The 24,305-nt window shown below is 35.1% G+C and overlaps 1 protein-coding gene, 1 non-coding gene and 2 pseudogenes across 2 annotated transcripts; 2 read left to right on the top strand and 2 right to left on the bottom strand.

Moving 5' to 3' along the window:
* Nucleotides 1-12,693: 12,693 nt before the first annotated feature.
* On the top strand, nt 12,694-12,766 carry TRNAM-CAU (transfer RNA methionine (anticodon CAU)). Its single transcript has one exon. It is a non-coding gene; the product is annotated as a tRNA-Met (tRNA).
* Nucleotides 12,767-13,117: 351 nt separating this feature from the next.
* LOC131068280 (NAD(P)H-quinone oxidoreductase subunit 2 A, chloroplastic-like) lies at nt 13,118-15,282 on the bottom strand. The gene is made up of 2 exons (XM_058003449.2): nt 14,561-15,282; nt 13,118-13,874 (listed from the first exon to the last, which is right to left on the bottom strand). Exons 1-2 carry the CDS (start codon nt 15,280-15,282, stop codon nt 13,118-13,120), a joined length of 1,479 nt encoding a protein of 492 aa, XP_057859432.2.
* A 265-nt stretch (nt 15,283-15,547) lies between these two features.
* On the bottom strand, nt 15,548-16,054 carry LOC131859967 (small ribosomal subunit protein uS7c-like; annotated as a pseudogene).
* A 2,166-nt stretch (nt 16,055-18,220) lies between these two features.
* LOC131860269 (uncharacterized) lies at nt 18,221-20,028 on the top strand (annotated as a pseudogene).
* The last annotated feature ends 4,277 nt before the right edge of the window (nt 20,029-24,305 follow it).

The raw sequence follows: 24,305 nt of genomic DNA, 5'->3' as shown, positions 1-24,305 counted from the left end.
GCAAACAGAAAGAGGAAGATGAAAAGGTGATGCTACTCAAGACATATGATGCTCAAGGTTCCGCATCGATCACTAGACTTAGGATTTTCCCTAGTTGCAGATTGGACCTGATTTATTATGGAAGGAGAGGAATGAAAAGGAAGGGGAAGTTGTATGAGAGGGAACCAATCTTAGGTAGATCAATAACAAGCCATGATGGTAATGAGTAAATATATTATGGATGGATTGATTGTGAGTGTGTGCAAGATGAAAGGATGAGATTAAATCCTGAAGGAGTGAGGAGCAATGTCTCTACACATGGCACTGGTAACCCGATTTTCACTATGGTACTTGCCCAGGGTGCCACACAAGTGGTTTTCAACATTGGACGAATTTATTTCTCTTTACTTTTTTGATTTTTTGATTTTTTTGAGTCACAAGGCGCCTGTTTGCCAGGTTTTCACCAAGTAATGATTTTTTGTAATTTTTTATATATTTTTTTTGTATTTTTAATAATGGGATATTTGAAAAACTATGTGTAAAACCTACGAAGATGCATGCTATTGATAGGATCCTCCAAAGGTTCTCCATCTGGTGTTGAAATCTAATATGCACCTGATCCATAGATTGTTGTGTTGACATAAGGACCAAACCAATTTGGTTCAAACTTGCCCTTCTTCTCTCTGTCTTGTTGATTTTTAGGATTTTCTCTGAGAACTAAGTCAACCACCTCAAATGTGTGGGGCTTCACCTTGTGATTATAGTTGTGTTTCTTGATTGAATGATATGTTTCTCCCTTGATTATCTTCCTTGATGAAGGAACCAAGGTATAATTACTAATGTGTGGACTATGTAGGGGCATATGTGTGTCACCTAAAGAAGTTTGGGCATCCTTGACAACAAAGTCCTTCGAGGAAGCTCCATTAAAGGTCCACTGATGTGATTTATCACCAAAAGGGAATGGATGTGTGGAACAAGTGGATGAGTTATGAAGGCTTATGATTGAGAAAATAAATGAAAGTAGCATGGCATGATGGAGACTTAGGATCAACAAGTATTCTTTTTGACTTGAAATATTAGAAATTTTGCCCCTAATTATTTTAGTATTAGGGGAGATCAACTCTTGTTCTTTTCTCTTCATAGGATTTTTATCCTTGACTTTGATTTTTGCAGAGTCCAATAGCTTTTGATTTTGATTTGGACTAAAGGATTTTTCTTTATTTTTGACATATAGATTTTTCTTTTCAAAGCTTGATTTTTGATCCCCAATGAGTAAGGGCTTTTGTGATTCATGTTGATCCAAGTTTAGAAGTGGACTAGAAATGGAATAAGGGGATGATATAGTAATGGTATATGAGTTCTCAAGGGAGCTGGTGATAATTCAATAGATTGTTCATTGGAACCACTCTTAGGAATATTGATATCAAGAGTTGCTTGCACCACTAGAGGAGATTTGCATTCGGACTTAGTAGCCACAAAACTAGGTGGTTAATACCCAATTCCTTGGCATTGTAAAATGTTTGTAGGTTGTTCCTATCGACTAAATGTCTTAGGAGATAGTGGGAGTTGATCAACATGAAAGATATACTCACCACATCCCGTGTCTTTAAGGTTGAATTTTTCTTTGAGCTCTGCTTGCTTTGATAGAAGCTTTCAATGATTCGGGATCAACATATGCTAATGAAGGATTCATTTCTATATTAATTGGAATTATTATCTTTGATCTTGGTCACAGGTTATTGCAATATATGAACAGATTTGGATCACTTGTTATTGTTACTTCAACTCCATTATAAGAGAATTTGATACATTGATGGTACTTCTCTCATATCATGAATCTATAGACATCCCAAAAGTATGTTGTATGTGAGATCTAAATCAAGGACTTGACAAACCACATCCTTCGTGATTGGCCCAATTCTTAAAGGTAAGGTGATTGTTCCCTTGGATGAGCATTATTTGTCATCATATGCTTTAATGGTGATCTTGTTCTTTGAATTCATAGTTTGTTCAGAATATCCCAATTATTTAATAGTGTTCAATGTACAAATGTTCAGACCTGCTCCTCCGTCTATCAAGACTCTTTTGATACGGTTTTTATGGAGGAAGACCTCAATGTAGAGGGGTGCATTGTGTGGTTGGCATATGGAGACATCATCGTCTTATGTGAATGTAAGGCATTGTGGAGTGAAAAGGTATCCCACCATGGCTTGAAACTAGTCCACATTCAGATCAGTGGGTACGAAGGTCTCTCTTAATGCTTTGTCAAGAATGGTCTTATGTGAAGGGGATATACATAAAATATCAAGGATGGAAATAAGGGTAGGTGTCTTCCCTAACTGATCTATAAGGTCATACTCATTTTTGGTAGATGGTGAGGTTGTGGTCCTGGGTGGAACACCTTGCAAGGTGACTTTACCTCGACGGGGTGTGACATTACATTTGGAGGTTTCATTTTTGGAGGATGAGTAAAATGGTCCAATGCCTTTTAAAACAACTTTACTCCTTTGGGTAGAACCTTCAGGAGTTTTGTCCTTTATGATAATGGTAGAAACATAATTATCCATTGAATGTGGTTAATAGTCGAGTCATAATCATAGAACATCTTAGTATAGTTGGCTTGGTTATCTTTTTTGGCTTTTCCTTTATCATGTTTAGGAAATGGCTCCTTAAACATCCCATGTTCCTCATTGGAGGTATGACCATCAACTTCTATGTCGTTGTTGTCAATAAGATCTTGTATGACATCCTTTAATATGTGACAAATGCTAGTTTTATGTCCTTTGCTCTTGTGATACTCACAAAACTTATCATTGTTCCACCACATAGGTTTTACTTTTGGTTCATAAGGTGGATTATCTGGTAGTGTTATGAGCTTGTTTACAGCCATTTTCTTGAATGTTGTCTCAAGTGGCTCTCCCAATGGAGTGTATTTTCTTTGAGGCTTTGATGGCCATTGAGTGTTCACTTGATTGCTTGTATTGGATGAACTTGCACCAAGGAAAGTTACTTTTGGTTTTACAACATTTGCATCTACTACCCCATCATTAACTGTGTTCTTATTCTTGTTCCAAAAGTAGGATTTGTCTTTCCCATTTGATTCCTCTTTGTTCTCTTTGAATATATTAATGACACCTTGTTCAATAAGGACTTTCTCTGTTGCCAATCCTTTTTCAATGACCTCTTTGAAGGTAGACAAACAATCTTTTCTTAGCTCATATCTAATATCCTTGTTGACGTTTTGAGTGAACATTTCTAGCATTTGTTTTTGTGGGATATCACAAGAGAATCAACTAGCAAGACCTCTCCATCGTTGTAAAAATGAAGCACAAGGTAGTTATTGACACATCTATTTTGATGTTATATGAGAAGTTTTGTATGAAAGCCTTCGCTAGATCACTCCATGATTTGATTCCAGGTGGAAGTTGGGAGATCCATTCCATATCTTGTCCACCTAAACTTTGTCCAGGAAAAATCTCATCAAGTATGTTTCTTCTCCTACTACATCAATGCAAGTTGTGAAAAATTCTCTTATGCATGCCTTAGGATCCCCTTTGCCTCTATACTTGTCAAATTTTGGTGTCAGAAAATATGGAGGAAATGGAGACATTGGAATGCTTTTATCAAATGGATATGGACATATGTCTCTCATTGTATAATCTGGTTTAGGCATGTTCATGTCTGCCATTTTATTTTGCAAGTCCATGATCCGTTGTTGCAAGTCATTCTTAGGTGGAGATTTATGTCTTTGACTAATTTCCATGCCTGAGCCATCGAGTGGAGGAGGATGGATATATTGCATGTAAGGGTGATACTAGTCGTAAATTTTCTCATATTGAGGCGGTCTATAATGATACTGCATGTAAGGACCACTTGGTATAGTATTGTGATAAGAACTATTGTGTCTATTTCGATCATGCATATCATGTCCATGAGTGTAGGGGATGCCATCAGATTCGTCTTGAGTGTTTCCCCCAAACCTGACACAGGATCTTCTTGTGTCAAGATTTTGAATATGTCCTAGTGTAGAGTTGTATCCATTAGCATGATAATGAGTATGGGCATGTTGTTGGGTATGCATATTAGTGTTAGACCTCCAGGTACAATTACGGGGTTGTTCATGAGAGGTTCTATCATAATTGGCATGAGAATGAGTGTATGTGTTTGGCATTTTAGGTTTTTGAAATAGGAAGGAAGATGACTCAGGAACGAGACATTGTCTTCTATGGCCACCATTATTAGGCCTCCTAAGCCTTGTATTAGCTTGATTTTCTTGATTTGGATCATCCTCAATAAATTGTGACATATCAAAATTATGGGGTAATCTTGTTCCACTTTGTGTCATGACTTGGAAGAAGTATTAAATATCCCTTCATGATCTCTTGAACCAATTTTTTAAAATGGGAATCTATGATAGTTTCCTCAACCTCTGCATAATCCATGGATGCATTGTCATTGTCATCATCATTTCCACTGTTGATCTCATTATTGTCATTGTCATTGTCTTGTAAAGTGTTGCTATCAAAGTTGAAAAATTCATCTCCATCATATTCATAGGTACTCAGGTTTAAAGACCTTAGATCTTCTTCGGCTTCCCTTCTAGATCTTTGTGAGAAGGTTTTAACCATGGACTAAAGTCTTGACCAAAATGAAAGGTAGGATGAAAATCCAAAGACTATGAAAGACCAAGAGGTGTATGAAGTGTAGATGGATCTAGGGTAAACTTGCAATGTCAAAGAGTGTAAGACCAAAGTATGTATGTTTTTAGAGTAAGGTATGGCTTCCAAAGAGATGATGAATCTCTTGATGAGGTAAGTTAACCTTGACTAAAGAAGAACAAATGAGACCCTAAGATGATAGATCTTGATATGAGAATCATCTAGTGTTGTGTTGTAGTATGTTTGCAAAGTGTGATGAGAACAAGCAAAGTAACCTTTTGACTCAAATTTGGAAAATATGTATGAGGGCAATGTAAGTGAAGGAAAATGATTGACTACATGTGACCAAGACAACTTGACTGAAAAATGAAACCCTGTAGGAAGAAACCTTAGAAATTCTTCGAATCTAAAAAACCTAAGCCCTTTTTGTTCTTGACAATTTTTTTGTAATTTCTCAACTGTGAACACAGATGTAGTTTTACTAACTTAGACGTGATTTTTGATCCCAGATGCACTTACCATAAACGTAGATAGGATTTTTGTGATAATAACAATTTTTAGCTTGAAATTCACAGACGCGATCTACTCTGCACAAACATAAAAATTCAACAGACACAGTTTTTGACAACACAAACATGATTGCGATTCTTCTCTGCACAAACACGATTTCCAAACACATATGCAATTTAAAGTGACACAAATGCGGTTCTCAAAATATTTTGTTGTTCGGTCCAATTGTAAAGTTGTTGAATGTGACCAAATCTCATTGTTTCAATTTTTAGTGGCAAGAAAACACAACAAAACAGTGAAGACACAATGTTTGAAATGTGTTTGTCCAAAAATGATAAATTGTTTCAATTTAAAGTGTGATAGTGATTGTGAAATGTCCCTGTTTGTTTCGCATACACTTGGAAAACATGACAGACACAACGTTTGTTTTAAAATGTTTGAGTGATTCTTTGATAATGAAGACAAGTACAAATCCTAAGGCTAGCTATAACAATAGTTGTTGGATCTCACTTGGTTTCTCAACTACGCTTATTTAAAGAGGATACTTAGATGCTTGACCTCACTGGCTCCCCTCCACAACACTCACTTCTCCGGGGCAGCCAAGCACCATTCCCCATGAAAACTCCCCATGGTGAACTTTGTATCTCTACTGAGAACCATAAGAATGTGAGACAACATCAACGGTCCAACCTCCTGTAGCAACAACTAGAAGGTTTTTGGTTTCTAACACAAAGGTGTCTAGTAAGGGCATCCATTTGGGTTGCTATAATCAACATCGTGTTACGCTCTGTTAAATGGATTGCCTCCTAGTATATAGAGGTTGCACTCTATAGGGTTTATGGGGAGTCATAACGTCATTATAGTAGCATGTAACACCATTTGCTTGCAACTTTCGTCACAAACACTTATTTATAGTGGCTTGGAAGAGCTTGGCTTTAGCCCATTACCACTTGGGTTGTTCCCTCTCACTTGGTCTTATGGGCTACTCATGAGGCAGGCCATCTAAAAGGAAAAACAAAAAGAGCCTATTGATCAAGATACAAAAGACACTTTGTTAATTTTAAAGCACCAATAGAAGTGTATGCTAGAATAAATAAGACAAAGCAAACGATTTCAAAATAGAATCTTTGCCAAAGGTCCTACACCAAACTTGTTAGTAGTTGTGAAATGATAGCCCTCCTGTAAGCACACAAGTTAGGTAAATATTTAAAAATCCCAAATAACTTTGTGAAATAGGGGCCTTCGACAATACATTTTCTCCTTTTCACACAGCTACACCACTTCGTTAGTCTATACAAAAAATGGTTAGGGTACAACCAAAATCTAAAAACCCTAAAATGAAGTGAAATGAAAACTAAAAACACAGGTGCAACTATACTAGACCCAAACGCAGAAAGATGACGCAAATGTAGAAACAAAGCACCAAGATGCGATTTTAGGAACCCAGGCCTGCAAAACAAACAGAAAAGTGCAAATGTGGAAATAGCTTGCGTAGATGCAATTTCTGAACAAGGACGCAAAAATAAATGCCGTAGACACGATTTTTGAAAAACCTAACCTGCAAAACAGAAAAAACAACCCTGAAAAATAGAAATGTGATAATATGAAACCTAAACGTAAAAATACATTAAAAAACATGACAATAAATAACCCAAACGCGATTTATGGATCTGAGATCTACAAAACAAAAGACAAATCAATAACACAGCCAAAATCATCGCAGACGCTTAGATCGAGCAAAAACACAATAAGATCACTCACAATTGCAAAATAAAAGAGAATCCTCGCAAAATCCAACCTGCAATTTTTCAAAAACACAAATCCGCAAACAAGATGTCAAAATAAAAGGGACAAGAGTCCCACCAGGCGTGCCAAAATGTATACAATGAAAAGTGATGATAATAAACTATTGTAAAACCATAAAGATCCAACCATAAACAATCTAGGTACTACAATGAAACATTCACCAATACCAATAGAGATACCTAAGATTATGCAAGTAAACAATAACAAAACAAGATATACTATTCACATGTTTAGTAGGGTTTTAATCTCCATTGTCTCCTATCTCCATTGATCTTGTTTGATATATTTGCTCTCAGATTTTATGTGTGCGCAAGATCTCAGCAAAGAACGAATTATGGTTGATAGCTTGATCGCAAGAAGGCTTGATTGCATAAGATGGATTAGACACACTAAATAGCTAGCTGGATTGATTAGATACATTGATTGGGTTGAAAAGGAAGAGGGAATCCTCTTATATAGAGAACACTGTAAGAAATGGAGGGATAAGATTAAGAGGTGTAAAGATAAATGGTCGAATAGTATTAAAGGGTAGGTAGAGGAAAATTAAAAGATAGATGATATGTGTCATTTAAGGAAAAAGATAATGAATTAAAAGAATAAATAAAGATTTATTTAATTAATAGGGGAAGTGGGATCAATTAAATAAATAAATAAAATATTTATTTAATTTAGGAAAATGACAATTTAAATAAATAAAATTATTTATTTAAATGAGGAAAGGCTTAGAAGAGGATAAAAGAATTAATAAAATAAATAAAGATTTATTTAATTAATAGAAGACTTGGGATAAAATAATTAAATAAATAAAAATATTTATTTAATTAGACAAGACACTTTTAGGTGTCTACGGATACATTCCTCTTCATTATAATCTTCATACTCTTCTCTTCCATATTGCATTATTGAATAGCTTCCCCTTCTAATACAACATCATAGATTTATCCAACTTGTATATCATTTCATCTTCACTATATTCACCTATCTTCTCTCTCTAAAACTCTTAAATTTTTTTTTTCAAGGTTTTCTATCCACTAATATTTTTGTCAACTCTTTGAGGGTTTTAATATTTCCTTATTCTAATAGTTATATCCCTTGGATACTCCTTTCCTCTAAGGCTTTTCTATATAAAAATTACTCTTTCTCACAAGATGAGTATTTATCCCCACCATTTTTTTTCACCTTCTCACAACTTTTCAATGCCTTTTTTGTACAATTGTAAAGTATTCTCTCTTTTATAATATATGTGTAGGGGATCAATATATAAATATTAGAGTACAAGTCAAGCCTTATTTAGATACTAGAGGATAGGAGACCAAACCACACATAGTTGATGTTAGGGAGGAAGCCCATCCACACACATTTGATGTCAAGCAGGAGGCCCAAACAAACTTTGATGTTGGAGAGGGGACAGGATTGCTTCCTTTTATTTATACATTATATATGAATCTAATTAAAGAAGTTATTAGAATATAGAGAAATTGAGATTTTATGGTGAGTGACCTAGTGATGTTACTAACAAATCATCAAATATAACTTCAAAGGAAATAGTTGAGAAATTTTTTATTCATTATGAAAAATTTAGTCAAGACCAACTATTATCAAGTATACTTACTCATGATGAACTAGAAGTGCCATTATATTTTTTAGGTGTAAATTTCACAAAAAAGGGGAAAAGACCCTAGAAAATATTACAAAAGGTTTGAGTTCTATTGGAAAAAAAATGACTAGTTAATAAGATTATTTCAAGAAGAGTGATATTGACCTCTATTTAAGTTCAAAAATTACAAGAAAACATCAAATCTATTCGCTTTCAAGTGAAAATGACTTAAGACACTAATAAGTATATGAAAAAGAGAAAGGTGTTGGATGATACTAGTGAAGAAGATAACCAAGAATTGATGAGTAGGGTTCCTCATTATGACAAGATTGAAGATGGTGCTAGGAAATTGATCTCAAATTTTTGGTATGATTATATGTGTTTCATAAAATAATAGAGATGTTCGAAATTATAAGATTAAGTCAAATAATTATGAACTTCAAAAAAAAACCAAGATTTAGATGAAATAGGCAATACAAAACATCATTCTGTATATATTAAAATAGTCACCATTTCTAATTGTTAGGTATATTATTGTAGGTAAGTTGTTTGATGTATTAGTTTTGATGACATGTGTAGGAAAAGGCCTCATTGCTATTCTATTTATTGTGCATAATAACATGTCAATTGTGATTGGCGCAATACAACATTAAACTCGCGACTTGTTTTGTTTTATGTAGAAAAAGAAATGTATATATCTCGTGTGCATATTGGTTGCCAATTTGAAATCAAATGATTTGAGGTATCTATTAGGTGTAGAATTCAAGGAGATATTTCTTCATGTTGTGCATGCATAATAATAGAAATTTATGGTAGCAATATCCATACCGAAGTTCTAAAATCACTTTCTCAATTGCATTTGAATTTTTTTATGTATAATTATCTACAAGGACAATAAATTGTTTTTATGAGTATAATGATTTTCTTTTAACAACATCAAAGCTTTGAAATAATCATCTTTTAAAAAAAAAGACTTAACATGAAATCCATTTGAAAACAAAAGAAAGCATTTTTCTCAAAAACAAGAACTTGACAATGATATCCTAAGATTAAATTATATGGTGATGATTATTATTAAATTGTAACATGAGCAATACAATGATGTTTGAAGAGTGATCTTTATATAAATGGGCACCTAAAAATCTATAAGATCCAAAATGAAGTACTCGAGACTGATAACTACATGAGGGGGGTGTTTATGGTAAAAATGCCATGATATATGGGTGATCCCCTAGTAGTGTGTACGAGTTTTTGGCCAAAGAAAGACTTTAAAGTTAGCATTTCCACCAAATTTTAAATTTTGAAACCTATAACAACTAAATTGTGAAGAATTTGAAGACACTAAATAAGAATTTGAATGCTTTTGTAATTGACAATAAAAAAGCATTCAAATTTTGATTTTGATTTTCAACAGTTCGAAAAATAGAGCGATTGAACCATTCTTTCTGACATTTTCTCCAACTTGATGAATGCTGGGTAATTGTATCTTGCGTTACATTATTCAATTTTATCCAATTTGTTCAAATTGGATCTTTTAAATTGCAACTTAATGTTTTGATTAAATAGATTCTATTTAATATTTTTTGTAATTCAAAATTGAATTCCAAATAGTATTTATTCCATACTTTTTGTAATTTCAAATAGTATTTATTCCATACTTTTGTCAATTGAAAAGAATATCTATTGAATGTTTTTACGAATTCAATATAGAATCTTTCAATACTTTTTTCCATTCCAAATAATACTTCTGGAACGATTTTGAAAAAGCATACTCATCCAATACAGTTTCGGATTCTAAATCGTCCATTGCAGTTTCAAATTCTAAATCGTCCAATACAGAATCTGATTTTAAAGAATACTTAGAGTATTCATTAAATACTTTGATAACAAGACGTTCTTCAACAAATGGAATCTCTTAAACGTTTTTTCAAAATGCTCATCAATTTGAATCTTGTATTTATTCAATATTAGTTGAATGAAAATTTCGATGTTATCATCCTTTGCTATTTGATTTGTATATTTATTATCTTTATCAAGAATATTGAGTAGCATAAAGAAAGAATGATGCTTTAATTTATCTCTATAATTGAAGATCTTGTTCAATAATATATTCTTGTTAAGTTCATATAATTCATTCATGCGATAATCCACATCCAGGACAATTTCATTATAGTAACCCTGATTAGGCTTAGTTATTGATAGAGTAAATTGATCCGTTATTTTAAGAACAAATTTTTTCAATTGAAAATCATCATTTAATGTTAATTCTTCTTTATTTTGATCACAGGATGAAGAAGATCTTGAAGATAAATTCTGATTCAGAAATCGAATACAATTTAATTGGTTTATCTCTTTTCTGAGATTCCATCAGGGATCTAATAAAATGTCATAATTTACAGAAGGATTTTTAAGAAATGTTTTAACCTTCCATAGATCAACTATTCTATTCTTTTCTAATCCTCTGAAATATTGAAAAGTGTCTTGCCGCCCTTTCAACAATTTGAATTTTTCACTGGGTTTCTTAGTATAATTAATACTTATAGATGATTCATCTATTGACAAATCATCAAAGAACCCTTTGAAAAATTCTGATTCTGAAAAGGAATAAGATTCTCTTATTCGATCTGATTCTTCTTGTTCCATTTTTTCTTGGAACATTTCTTCCAATATTTTCTTACATTTATCCCTTATTTCCTTTATTTTTTGCAGTTGCTCTTTGTAGTTTTCGATTTCTTCAACTCTTTCTTTCCTTTCTGAAATTATGGAATCTTCTGATCTTGAAGAGAAATCAAATTCTTCTGTTTGAACTAATTTTTTTTCTAGTTGCTCAATTTCGTTTTCTAGTCCCTCAATAATTTTGTTTTTATGAATTATCGATTCCCTCCATTCATAAAGGTTTTCAAGTTCTTTTTCAGGTTCCTAATATTCGTTTGGAATCGAATTAAAAGATGAATCAATCTCCCATTCGACGCCATTCGATTCCTTCTCCGAAGGACTTTCCCAACTTATTGTTTCTTGCTTCTTAGATATTCTATCATCTATCTGATTCAGATTTGTGTTAGAACTTGATAAAATCCAAACATGTTCTTTTGGATTGAGCAAGCAACGTTGATATCTCCTTTTGCCTTTTGGCAAAGACATAAAAAGATGCAGAACAAGCAACAAATTTTTCTTTCTAGCTCCAAAATGTTGTACAGATGGAAATATCTTCATCAAATTTGATGATTTGTCTCTTTCAATTAAAGCTCGAGTATTTAAAAAATAGAAAAGTAATGGTAATGCTATTATCATTACAGCTTTTATTGCTTGCCCTTTTAAAATAAATATACGTATATCCCGTATAAGTAATGTACTAAGAATCCGAAAGTCAAAAAGCTTAACAACACTTTCTCGACCAGAAAATATTTGACTTAGCAATCTCACCAAATTGGATTTGTTCCATGGAACGAATATTTCCATCATGTTATCTTTAAATTTCGACTGAACGCTAAAGAACCAAACTATTTCTTGGTTCTTTCCAATAGGGTCCGTAGACCACGGGTTCTCATGTTTTTTCATAGAGTTTTTTTGTATTGTAAATAATATAATGTAATTTTGTAAACGATAGAATGTGATTATTACTAATCAAATTGAATTATAATAAGAAAGACGCAGTTAATGCAACTTATTCAACTAACTTTGTGCAATTAATTTGTACAAAAAAAGTTCTTGTTATTTATAGAATAGATAGAGGCGAAGACGATTTGTCTCCTCTGTTTACAGAGAGAGAGTTTAATTAGTAACAATGCAATATTTAAACATTAATAATAATACCTACAGAAGAGAGGAAGATTTTTTGTGGATACTTTTTTTAAAAGGGCAAAAAATAGATAGGTATCTATTATACGAAACCAAACATACCAAAAATAAAATAGGATTTTTAGACCCTATTTAGAACGATACTTCTTTCATTCAATTTTCATTAATTTAAGAATCTCTATTTGTACCCCCCAATTAGATCTTATCTATCTGTATTGTTCCTTTAATTAGCATTTTATCCTATAGAAATTGCTAACAATCCCAAATCTCTTTCTTATTGAAAATTAGAAACATAAATTAGAATTCAATTTAAAATCAACTTTTTTTTGTTTCTGCGTTACCATGGCATCCATGGCTGAATGGTTAAAGCACCCAACTCATAATTGGGAAGTCGTGGGTTCAATTCCTTCTGGATGTACTAAAATAAAAAGTTATTGTGCTTTACTCACAATAACTTTTAGATGAAAGAGAAAGGTTATCTCGATTCAATTAAGTGTCGAGATTAGATTATCTACGTCAATGTTTTTGTAATTCTTTTCTATTTAAAATAGAACAGAATTACAAATATTTTATTTATGCACGTTTGAACGACTTTTTCTCATAATGAAAATGTATATTTATGGTACAAAATGAACTTCTAATTTAACGATCAAGTTGATTTTGTAATTAGAAGTTCATCTGATAATTTAAGCCTATTCCCTGCAATTTTAAGAATATGAGGGCAATTTTTACTTTTTTCAGTAAGTATAATATTTATAGAAATAAATTTCTAAAATAATGTATCTTGGGCAATTGCAACAATTGGATTCATTACTATTCCCAATAAAGTAGATGCCATTACACATACAATCATACTAAATTCGATAGAATTTTTTGAGATTGAAGAAGATAATCTATAATTTTGCATGTAGGGAGTTATTTCTTTGTTTCTTTCAGTCATTAATAACTTAATTATTTTCAGATAATAATATATTGAAATAAAACTCATAAAGAGCCCTATCGAAACTAATAAATAGGAACCTGCTTGCCATCCACACCAGAATAGATAAAGTTTTCCAAAAAAACTTGCTAATGGAGGAATACCTCCTAGAGATAGCTGACATAAAGATAAAGACAAAGCTGAAAAAGGGTCTTTCATATATAATCCTACGTAATCCTGAATGTTATTTGTTCCTGTATGTAGACTGAATAATACAATACAAGCAAAAGTTCCTAAATTCATAAAAATATAGAGCAGCATATAAGTTATCATACTTGCATATCCATTATTTGAGTCTCTATCAATTATTCCAATAAGGATATATCCAATTTGACCTATCGATGAATATGCAAGCATATGTTTTATGCTTGTTTGAGTAATAGCAATTAAATTTCCTAATATCATGCTAAGAATAGCTAATATTTCCAAAAGAAGATGCCATTCGTTCAATGAGAAATAAAAAATAATATAAAAAATTCTAGTGGCTAAAGTTGAAGCAGCTACTTTTGAAATAACAGAAATAAAAGCAACGACTGGAGTGGGGGAGTTAGAGTCGAAAAGAGGAATTCCCCCTCCTTTCTCTCATTCAGAACTGTGCATGAGACTTTCTTCTCACACGGCTCCTAAGTGATAAAAAAGATTAGTGGATTCTCTCTTTTTTATTACCTTCCTCGTGTATGTATAAGATTGAATCTATTCAATTGATAGAATAGAATCGCTAATCCTTAACTTTCCAAGGAATCCTTACTCAGTGGTTATTATGGTAAATCCTTTTTTTTTTTAAGTTCAGTAGTTATGAAAGAATTAAAAATAAAAAATAAAACCATCTGATTTAAATCATTCTGAATAGTCATGCGATGCTCATCTTAGGGTAATCTTTTTGTCGACGGATGCCTTCTTTTTTACACTTGTAGTTTTTGAAAAATGAAAACTTACTATGTAGCATCTACGTAAAGAATAAAAATATTGTACACGTCATTAATCTGATCCTTTGTAAAAACTACCCGTAATAACTAACTTGTAAAAGCTATTTGTTGATTCAATCAAACAATTTAGTTTGTTTCTTACTTTGCTTTACCTTAATTGAATTCAATTTAATTTTTGGTAAAAGTGATGTCTTAGCCCAAGAGGGAATAACAGTCTTTTTTCCACATGTCTATAGAGTTTTTATAAATAGAAACATCTCTAAAAAAGAGATTTAGAAATGTCATAATTTGTAAAATGAATTGCACTCCTTCATATACATCGGGGGTCCATTGATGAAAAGGAACTAGGGAAAGCTTGAATGCAATTCCTACCGTTATAGATAGAAGTGCAATCCAAATTCTTGGAGAGTTATACATTTGTGTATTTATAAGACCATTGGCTATTTCTTGAAGTTCAATCTCTCCTCCAGATAGACCATATAGCCAAGAAAGACCATAAGCAAGAATGGAAGAACTTGTTCCACCCATAAGTAAATATTTCATAATAGCCTCATTAGATCGTACATCTCTTTTGGTATATCCAGATAATAGATAAGAACATAGACTTAAACATTCTAAAGATACGAAGATAGTTGTTAAATCATTAGCACCACATAAAAACATTCCTCCTAGGGTAGCTGTTAATATGAATAGAAAAAACTCTGTTACAGCCATTTCTGTACATTGAATGTATTCCACGGATAGAGGAATACATAAAGTGGAACATAATAAAATTAGAAACCGAAATATTTTATTAAAATTGTTTGTTTGGAAATTACCAAAAAAACTGATTGTAGGTTCTTCTCTCCATTGAAATAGCAAAAAGGTTGTGCTTAGCACTAAACTGGTTAAAGAGATGAAATAAAACCAAGTTGTCTTTTTTTGATCAGAAATGAAGTCGATCACTAGAAGAAGGAATAGGTCGAAAATCAGGATACATTCTGGAAAAATGGAACTTCCATAGAAGAGAAGCAAATGAAATTCTTTCATAAAAATGATTTAAAAGTATTAATTGAAAATGAGTTTTTCATTTTGTCCGGATCATAATTTAGTAACTTCAATGAATCTTCGAGCAACATTTTCTTTCATTTACATTTCTATAAACCTGATGAATAAGATTGAATATTCATCCATAATCTCCTTATTATCATTTATCTACGATTTATTTTTCATTCTTCTTTTCCTTTCGTTTTCATTCCAATAAAAGAAAATTTGGATAAATTTTGGCAAAGTAAGTTTTCTTTTAATGGCCAGAATGCAACAAATCTGTGGATCTATTTATATACTTAGTGGGTTAATGGTAATGCGCAAAAGCTTTATTGGATTCTGCCATTTTATGAATCTCCTCCTTCTTGCGTATAGCATTGCCTTTCTCTCTGGCAGCATCCATTATTTCGTAACTCAATTTGAAATGCATATTTCGACCAGAACGTTTTCTGGATGATTCTAATAACCAACAAATAGCAAGTATTTTTCCTTCTTTCTTTTTTATTTCAATGGGAACTTGATAAGTGGATCCACTTACACGTCTTGATTTTACTATCAATTTGGGAGTTAATTTTTGTATTGCTTGACGTAGAACAATTAGTGGATTTTTCTCTGGTTTTTGTTGAATCTTTTTTAGAGATTGATAAAAAATTCGATAAGCTAATGATTTTTTTCTGTGTTTAAGAATATGGTTAATGACCATGTTAACTAATCAATTATGATAAATCGGATCAAATTTCTCAATTTTCTTTTCTACGGTACTTTGGCATGACATGAGTGTGAAAAAGGTTCATAAATTTATTTCATAAAGACTAATAATTACTTATTTCGGCTTTTTAACTCCATATTGTAGGGTGGATCTCTAAAGGTATCAAAGATCTCCCTCCAAACCGTACATACGACTTTCGTCGAATATAGCTTTCCACATGATTCCATCTGCATATATAAGATATTCATTCTTATGCATTCGAATTATGTTTACTCATTCTCATATTGAGTATCCGTTTCCTTTCTTTTGCTATGATTAGAAATCTTGTATTTTCTATATCTATACGATTAAGTCCTTAGGTTTAAAAAAAGAATTAAAAAAAAAGAAAAGAAGGTGTTTTAAATTGATGCTATTTGAATTGAACCTGTTCCAAAAAGGTCAAGACATTTCCAATTTATATGTTAACACACACTACAGTAAGGGAAAACTTATGAAATGAATTCAATACAATATTAAACCTTAGACATATAATATCCTTACAAATTAGTTTGTTTTAGCCTGCTCTAGTCCCCTTACAAAACGTTCGTTATTGGGTTAGCCATAAACTTTACATGTTTTTAGCAATTGACATGGCATCATCATAAAATGATACAAATCTTAGATAAGAATATACAACGCACTAGAATGCCCTTGTTTATGATTTTTTACTGAGACAGCATCTAAGATTCCTCAAATTATGTGATATTTAACACCGGGCAAATCTTTAACTCTTCCATCTCTTACTAATACTACAAAATATTCTTGTAAATTATGGTCAATACTAGGTATATAAGCAGTGATTTCATATTTAGAGGTTAATCATACTCTGGCGACTTTACGTAAGGCAGAGTTTGGTTTTTTAGGGGTGATAGTGGAAAAGTTGACAGTAAAGTTATCTTTACTGCCACTATACAAAACCGTACATGAGAATTTCTCCTCATACGGCTTCTCGTTCAATTCTTTTGAGGACATTTTTGTTTTTCGAGTATTCCCTTTCTTCGTTATGGAAACTTGATTGGGCGGTTTTCCTATTTTAACACGAATGATTAGTATTATATATATATATATATATATATATATATATATATATATATATATATATATATATATATATATATATATATATATATATATATATATATTATATATATATATATATATATATATATATATATAATTTTATTTTTGTAACAAAAAAGCTCTCTGAATCCTTCGGGTTTAATTCTTCATTCTTTACTAAAAAGAATGAGAGTGACAATCTTTTTTTAATCCATTTTTGTTATTAACATGCTAATTTTTTATTTATATCTCGAAATATCATTTTTTTTTTTTGAATCACAAATTCAATTCAAAATTGACGGGTTAATGTCAGCTTATCCATGTAGTTATGCATTATTTAACTAGGAATCGATTTGATGAAAGATCTTTACTTTTGTGCTTTAGTTTGGGTGGCGTGGTTTGGTTGCTTAGGTTTATTTCAATGGCCTATGATAAAATGGTATCAATAGATATATAGGTTCTGAGCGGCTGTGCGCGCCAATCGGCAATGTAAACCAAGAAAGTCTAGGGAAAAACAGTTCTTTTTTTTTTTTTAGTCTATGATGGGAATCTAAACAGAATAAGTCTATGCAAAATAGAAGAAGCAAAAAACTCTTTGCCTACTAGGTTACATAGTTTAGTTACAAATTTTCTTTCAATAAAATGTCAATCTGTAAATAGTTACAGAATGATTCCATTCCTTTTTAACGAGGTTTTGAAAGAGTATGAAAACAAGATATAACTTCCAGAGAATAATAATATAGTTTCATTTTTTATTCTTTGGGAATGAAAAGTTCTTACAATTTCCCTTCTAGATGAGGATAGGAAAGGGATATAACTCAGTGGTAGAGTGTCACCTTGACGTGGTGAAAGTCATCAGTTCAAAACTGATTATCCCTAAATCTAATGCGAGTTCTTCCATTTTTATTTTTGTTCACTCTTTTTTATATCATGAAAAAAGAGGCTAGGGGGTTTATATTTATAGTGTATTAAATGTAAATTTAATTTATTTAATACCCACCAGAAAAGACAAAGTAAAATGTATCATTAATACGTAGCAAAGTGTTAATGAACATTCTATCCTATATATGGAGTACAAAAACTCATAATTCCATAGTATTCAATATATATATATATATATATTGAACCCTAATAATGGGTATATGGGTTGAAACAAATAATACAAATGACAAAAAGTTTTATCAATTAATGTCTTTGTTTGCTATTACTCTATCATCTTGCAACGTTAGTAGTTAGGATGATTTTAGAAAAATTGAGCAAACAAAGACATTGATTGATAAAAAACTGAAAGATACTCATTATTTAGTAAACAAAATGAAAGGATATTGATAAACATCTTTCTTATAAGAAAGATATTATATAGATGATAGATAATTCGTAAATCGACTTTGTCCACAAAGAAGGGAGCTATAAGTAATAAGTAACGAAACTCTGAATTTCATTGAGAGTTTGATCCTGGCTCAGGATGAATGCTGGCGACATGCTTAACACATACAAGTCAAATGGGAAGTGGTGTTTCCAGTGGCGAACGAGTGAGTAATGCATAAGAACCTACCCTTGGGAGGGGAACAATAGCTGGAAACGGTTGCTAATACCCCATAGAATTAGTACCTCTATGAGGTAGGCTGAGGAGCAAAAGGGAGGAATCCGCCCAAGGAGGGGCTCACATCTAATTAGCTAGTTGGTGAGGCAATGGCTTACCAAGGCTCTGATCAGTAGTTGGTCTGAGAGGATGATCAGCCACACTAGGACTGAGACACGACCCAGACTCCTACGGGAGGCAACAGTGAGGAATTTTCCGCAATGGGTGAAAGCCTGACAGAGCAATGTCGCGTGAAGAAACAAGGCTCACAGGTTGTAAACTTCTTTTCTCGGAGAAGAATAAATGACGGTATCTGAGGAATAAGCATCGGCTAACTCTGTGCCAGCAGTCGCGATAAAACAGAGGATGCAAGCGTTATCCAGAATTATTGGGCGTAAAGTGTCTGTAGGTGGCTTTTCAAGTCCGTCGTCAAATCCCAGGGCTCAACCCTGGACAGGCGGTGGAAACTACCAAGCTAGAGTACGGTAGAGGCAGAGGGAATTTTCGGTGGAGCGATGAAATGCATTGAGATCGGGAAGAACACCAACAGGCGAAAGCACTCTGCTGGGCCGTCACTGACACTCAAAGACAAAAGCTAGAGGAGCGAATGGGATTAGATACCCCAGTAGTCCTAGCCGTAAATGATGGATACTAAGTGCTGTGCATATCGACCCAGATAGTGTTGCAGCTAATGCATTAAGTATCCCGCCTGGGAAGTATGTTCATAAGAATGAAACTCAAAGGAATTGACGGGGGCCCGCACAAGCGGTGGAACATGTGGTTTAATTCGATGCAAAGTGAAGAACCTTACCAGGGATTGACATGCCGCAAATCCTTTTGAAAAAAAGGAGTGCCTTCGGGGACACAGACACAGGTGGTGCATGGCTGTCGTCAGTTCGTGCCGCAAGGTGTTGGGTTAAGTCCCGCAATGAGCGCAACCCTCGTGTTTAGTTGCCATAAGATTTTGGAACCTTGAACAGACTATCGATGTTAAGCCAAAGGAAGGTGAGGATGATGTCAAGTCATCATGCCCCTTACACCCTGGGCGACACACGTGCTACAATGGCCGGGACAAAGAGTTGCACCCCCGCGAGGGCAAGCTAACCTCAAAAACCTGGCCTCAATTCGGATTGCAGGCTGCAACTCGCCTGTATGAAGTAGGAATTGCTGGTAATCGCCGGTCAGCCATATGGCGGTGAATTCATTCTCGGGCCTTGTACACACCGCCCGTCACACTAGGGAAGTGTGCCATGCTCGAAGTCATTATCTTAACCGCAAGGAGGGAGATGCCCAAGGCACGACTAGTGACTGGAGTGAAGTCGTAACAAGGTAGCCGTACTGGAAGGTGCGGCTGGATTACCTCCTTTTCAGGGAGAGCTAATGCTTGTTGAGCTCATACACTATTACACTTGCGAAAGAGAGTGAGTGACACGAGGATCCATCTGCAGGAGATGGAGTCTTTTGTTGTTTATCGGCAGTGAAGTTCGCTACTTGATAGTCATGTAAGTAAGAATGAAGTTCATAAGTAAGCTCATTTTCCCAGGTCGAAACAAGTTGATAGGCTCCTATTTTCTGTGTTTGTTTTAGTTTAATATTGAATTTGAAATAGAGAAATTATTGAAATAATTTCTCTATTTCTTTTTTTTTAAGAGGTAAAAATCATACTTAATCATACTTATAAAAACATTGTTAAGTTAAGTTTCACTATTTATTATTATTTTTTTTAGTTTTTATTAATGAATGAAAACTTCACATAACAAGCAAGTTTTCATTCATTAATAAAGAAGGAAGAAAAAAAACACACACACACAAATAAGGTCTCAAAAAAGTTAAGCAAGCAAGAGGATTTCTTTTGCTTTTGGCAGGCATCCCCTACTACTGGGGAGGCCTACTGGGCTATTAGCTCAGTGGTAGAGCGCACCCCTGATAACTGCGTCATTGTGCCTGGGCTGTGAAGGCTATCAGCCACATGGATAGTTCAATGTGCTCATCAACGCCTGACCTAGAGATGTGGATCATCCAAGGCACATTAGCATGGCGTACTCCTTTTGTTCGAGCCAGGGTTTGAAACTGACTTTCTTATCAGAAGGATAGATGGGGTGATTAAGGTGAGATTGAATGTAGATCAAATTTTCTATTCATTCGTGGGATCTGGGCGGTCTTGGGTAGCCAATTTGGCTACTTTTTTCTCGAGAATCCATACATATCTTATCAGTGTATGGAAGGCTATCTCTCGAGCACAGGCTGAAGTTCTTATTTATAAGCCTAAATGTGTAAAAAAAGCACCTAATAATGCATCTTCACAGACCAAGAACTATGAGATCACCTTTTATTCTAAGGTGACGGAGGGATCATATCATTCGAGTCTTTTCATGCTTTTTTCGTAGGATGCGGGAAAGAAATCTATAGTATAGGATTCTTGTCCGGCCGGGATACTTTTTATAGTTATAAGAAGAAGAGAAAAAAGAGTGGAAGTAAATACTTCCTTGGTCTTCGACTCACTCAATCACTATGAACAATTCCCGGATCAGTACATTAGGAAATCGTTATTCATCTCCTAATGAACGATGAGAAAAGAAGGATCGAAAAAGGATCTTGGAGTGTCTGGGATTGGGTTAGGAGGATCTTATTAACGCCTCCTTTTCTCTTCTCATCCAATTTTTGACTTCTTTTCTTGCCATTGGCAAAGAAGAAGAAGGAAGGGGAACAAGTACACTTGGAGAGCGCAGTACAACGGAAAATTGTATGCTATGTTCGGGAAGGATGAGTCGCTCCTGGATGAAGAGAGAGCTGATTCTCACGTAATCATAGGTGCGATGATTTACTTCACGGGCGAGGTCTTTGGTTCAAGCCTAGGATAGCCCACCCATTATGCGCTATGTAGTAGGATTGTTGTCTACTTCATTTGACATCTATGGGGATATAGCTCAGTTGGTAGAGCTCCGCTCTTGCAATCGGGTCGTTGCGATTATGGGTTGGATGTCTGATTGTTTAGGCGGTAATGATAGTATTTTTTACCTGAACCAGTGGTTCACTTTTTTTTAGTAATGGGGGAAAGGACCGTAACATGCCACTGAAAAACCCTATTGAGACGAAGATAGACTGTCAAGAATGTAGAGAAGGTAGGGTGGGTAGTTGGTTAGATCTAGTATCGATCGTACATGGCCCATAGTTGGAGTTGGCGGCTCTCCTTGGGATCCTTCTTCTAGGATCCTTGGGGAAGAGGATCAAGTTGGCCCTTGCGAACAACTTGATGTGCTATCTCCCTTCAACCCTTTTGAGCCCCAAAAATGGGGCAGAAGGAAAAGTCATGCCATGGACCGACCCCATCATCTCCACCCCGTAGGAACTACAAGATCGCTCCAAGGATGCTTTCAGCATCCAGGGGTCACAGACCGACCACATACCCTGATTTGAGAAGTGGAACGCATTAGCTATCCCTTCCGATTGGGCAGGAAGGGTCGGAGAAGGGCACTCTTTTTTAAGACCAAAGAGTTGGGTGGAAAAAAGAAGAGCTTTTTGTTCTTGGTTCTTCCAGAGTTTTAATTCTTTAGAACTTCAAGAATTCCTAGGGTCGACAACTTTTGCTTTTGGGAGGAGTTGCTCTTTGGAGAGCACAGTACAATGAAAATTGTGAGCTATGTTCGGGGGGAAGGCAATTGTTGGTTGTTGACCTTCTATAGTAGACTTAATCAAGAGGGTCCAATAGACAGTGGTTGACCCTGTGGCGGATGTCAGCGGTTCGAGTTCGCTTATCTCCATCCCGTGACGATTCTGTGGAGCAGATCAGTCAGAATCGACAGTTTTATCTATTATTTATCATTCATGGATGTTGATAAGATGCTTTCATGTCTTTACTATAGTAGCTCCTTAAGATGGCCTTGAATAGCAAGGTTCAAAAAACTAAAGGGCCTATGGTGGATACCTAGGCACCCAAAGACGAAGAAGGGCGTGGTAAGAGACGAAATGCTTCGGGGAGTGGAAATTGAGCATAGATCCAGAGATCCCTGAATAGGTTAACCTTTTTAACTATCTATGGAATCCATAGGCAGACAAGGGGAAACTTGGTGAACTGAAACATCTTAGTAGCCAGAGGAAGAGAAAGCAAAAGCGATTCTCGTAGTAGCGGCGAGCAAAATGGGATCAGCCTAAACCGTTTAAACGGGGTTGTGGGAGAGCAATCTAAGCATCATGCTACTAGGCGAAGCAGTGGGTGGAATACCACACCCTAGATGGTGAGAGTCCAGTAGCAAAAAGCATCGTGACAGCTTATGCTCTAACCCAAGTAGCATGGGGCACGTGGAATCCCTTGTGAATCAGCAAGGACCACCTTGTAAGGCTAAATACTCTTGGGTGACCAATAGTGAAATAGTACTGTGAGGGAAAGGTGAAAAGAACCCCCATCAGGGACTGAAATAGAATATGAAACCGTGACGCTCTTAAGCAGTGGGAGGAGATCCGACCGCCTGCCTGTTTCTCATCTCAAGCAGTGGGAGGAGATCTGACCGCGTGCCTGTTGAAGAATGAGCCGACGACTTATAAGTAGTGGCTTGGTTAAGGGAACCCACTGGAACCGTAGCGAGAGCGAGTCTTCATAGGGAAATTGAATTGTCACTGCTTATGGACCCGAACCTGGGTGATCTATCCATGACCAGGATGAAGCTTAGGTGAAGCTAAGTAGAGGTCCGAACCGACTGATGTTGAAAAATCAGCGAATGAGTTGTGGTTAGGAGTGAAATGCCACTCGAACCCAGAGCTAGCTAGTTCTCCCCGAAATGTGTTGAGGCACAGCGGTTGACTGGATCTTCTAGGGGTAAAGCACTGTTTCGGTGCGGGCTGCGTGAGTAGTACCAAATGGAGACAAACTCTAAATGCTAGAGATAAACAAGGGTTAGCCAGTGAGATGATGGGGGATAAGCATCATCGTCGAGAGGGAAACAACCCAGATCACCAGCTAAGGCCCCTAAATGATCGCTGAGTGATGAAGGAGGTAGGAGTGCAAAGACAACCAAGAGGTTCACCTAGAAGCAGCGATCCTTGAAAGAGTGCGTAATAGCTTACTACTCGAGCGCTCTTGCACCAAAGATGATCGGGACTAAGCGATCTGCCAAAGCTGTGGGATGTAATAAAAATGCATCGGTAGGGGAGTGTTCCGCCTCAGAGGGAAGTGTCTGCACAAGCAGATGTGGATGAAGCGGAAGCGAGAATGTCGGCTTGAGTAACGCAACTATTGGTGAGAATCCAATGCCCCAAAAACCTAAGGATTCCTCCGCAAGGTTCATCCATAGAGGGTGAGTTAGGGCCTAAGATCAAGCCAAAAGGCATAGTTTATGGACAACAGGTTAATATTCCTGTACTAACCTTTGTTGGTCCCAAGGGACGGAGTAGGATAAGTTAGCCATCTTTCTGGTTTGCGGTTCAAGGTCAGAAGGTGACCCATAAAAAGCAAGGTCAGAATGGGGTAGAGAAAATACCTCGAGCCGATGTCCAATGAATTCCAGCGTGTTTCCATGCTGGGTAACCCACGTCATACTCCCAGGAAAAGCTCGAACGACCTTCAACAAATGGGTACCTGTACCTGAAACCGACACAGGTAGGTAGGTAGAGAATACCTAGGGGTGCGAGATAACTCTCTCT

Source organism: Cryptomeria japonica, chromosome 11 (genome assembly GCF_030272615.1).
Source record: "Cryptomeria japonica chromosome 11, Sugi_1.0, whole genome shotgun sequence".
NCBI classification, from domain to species: Eukaryota; Viridiplantae; Streptophyta; class Pinopsida; order Cupressales; family Cupressaceae; genus Cryptomeria; species Cryptomeria japonica.
This window is presented reverse-complemented; position numbering and strand designations above follow the sequence as displayed.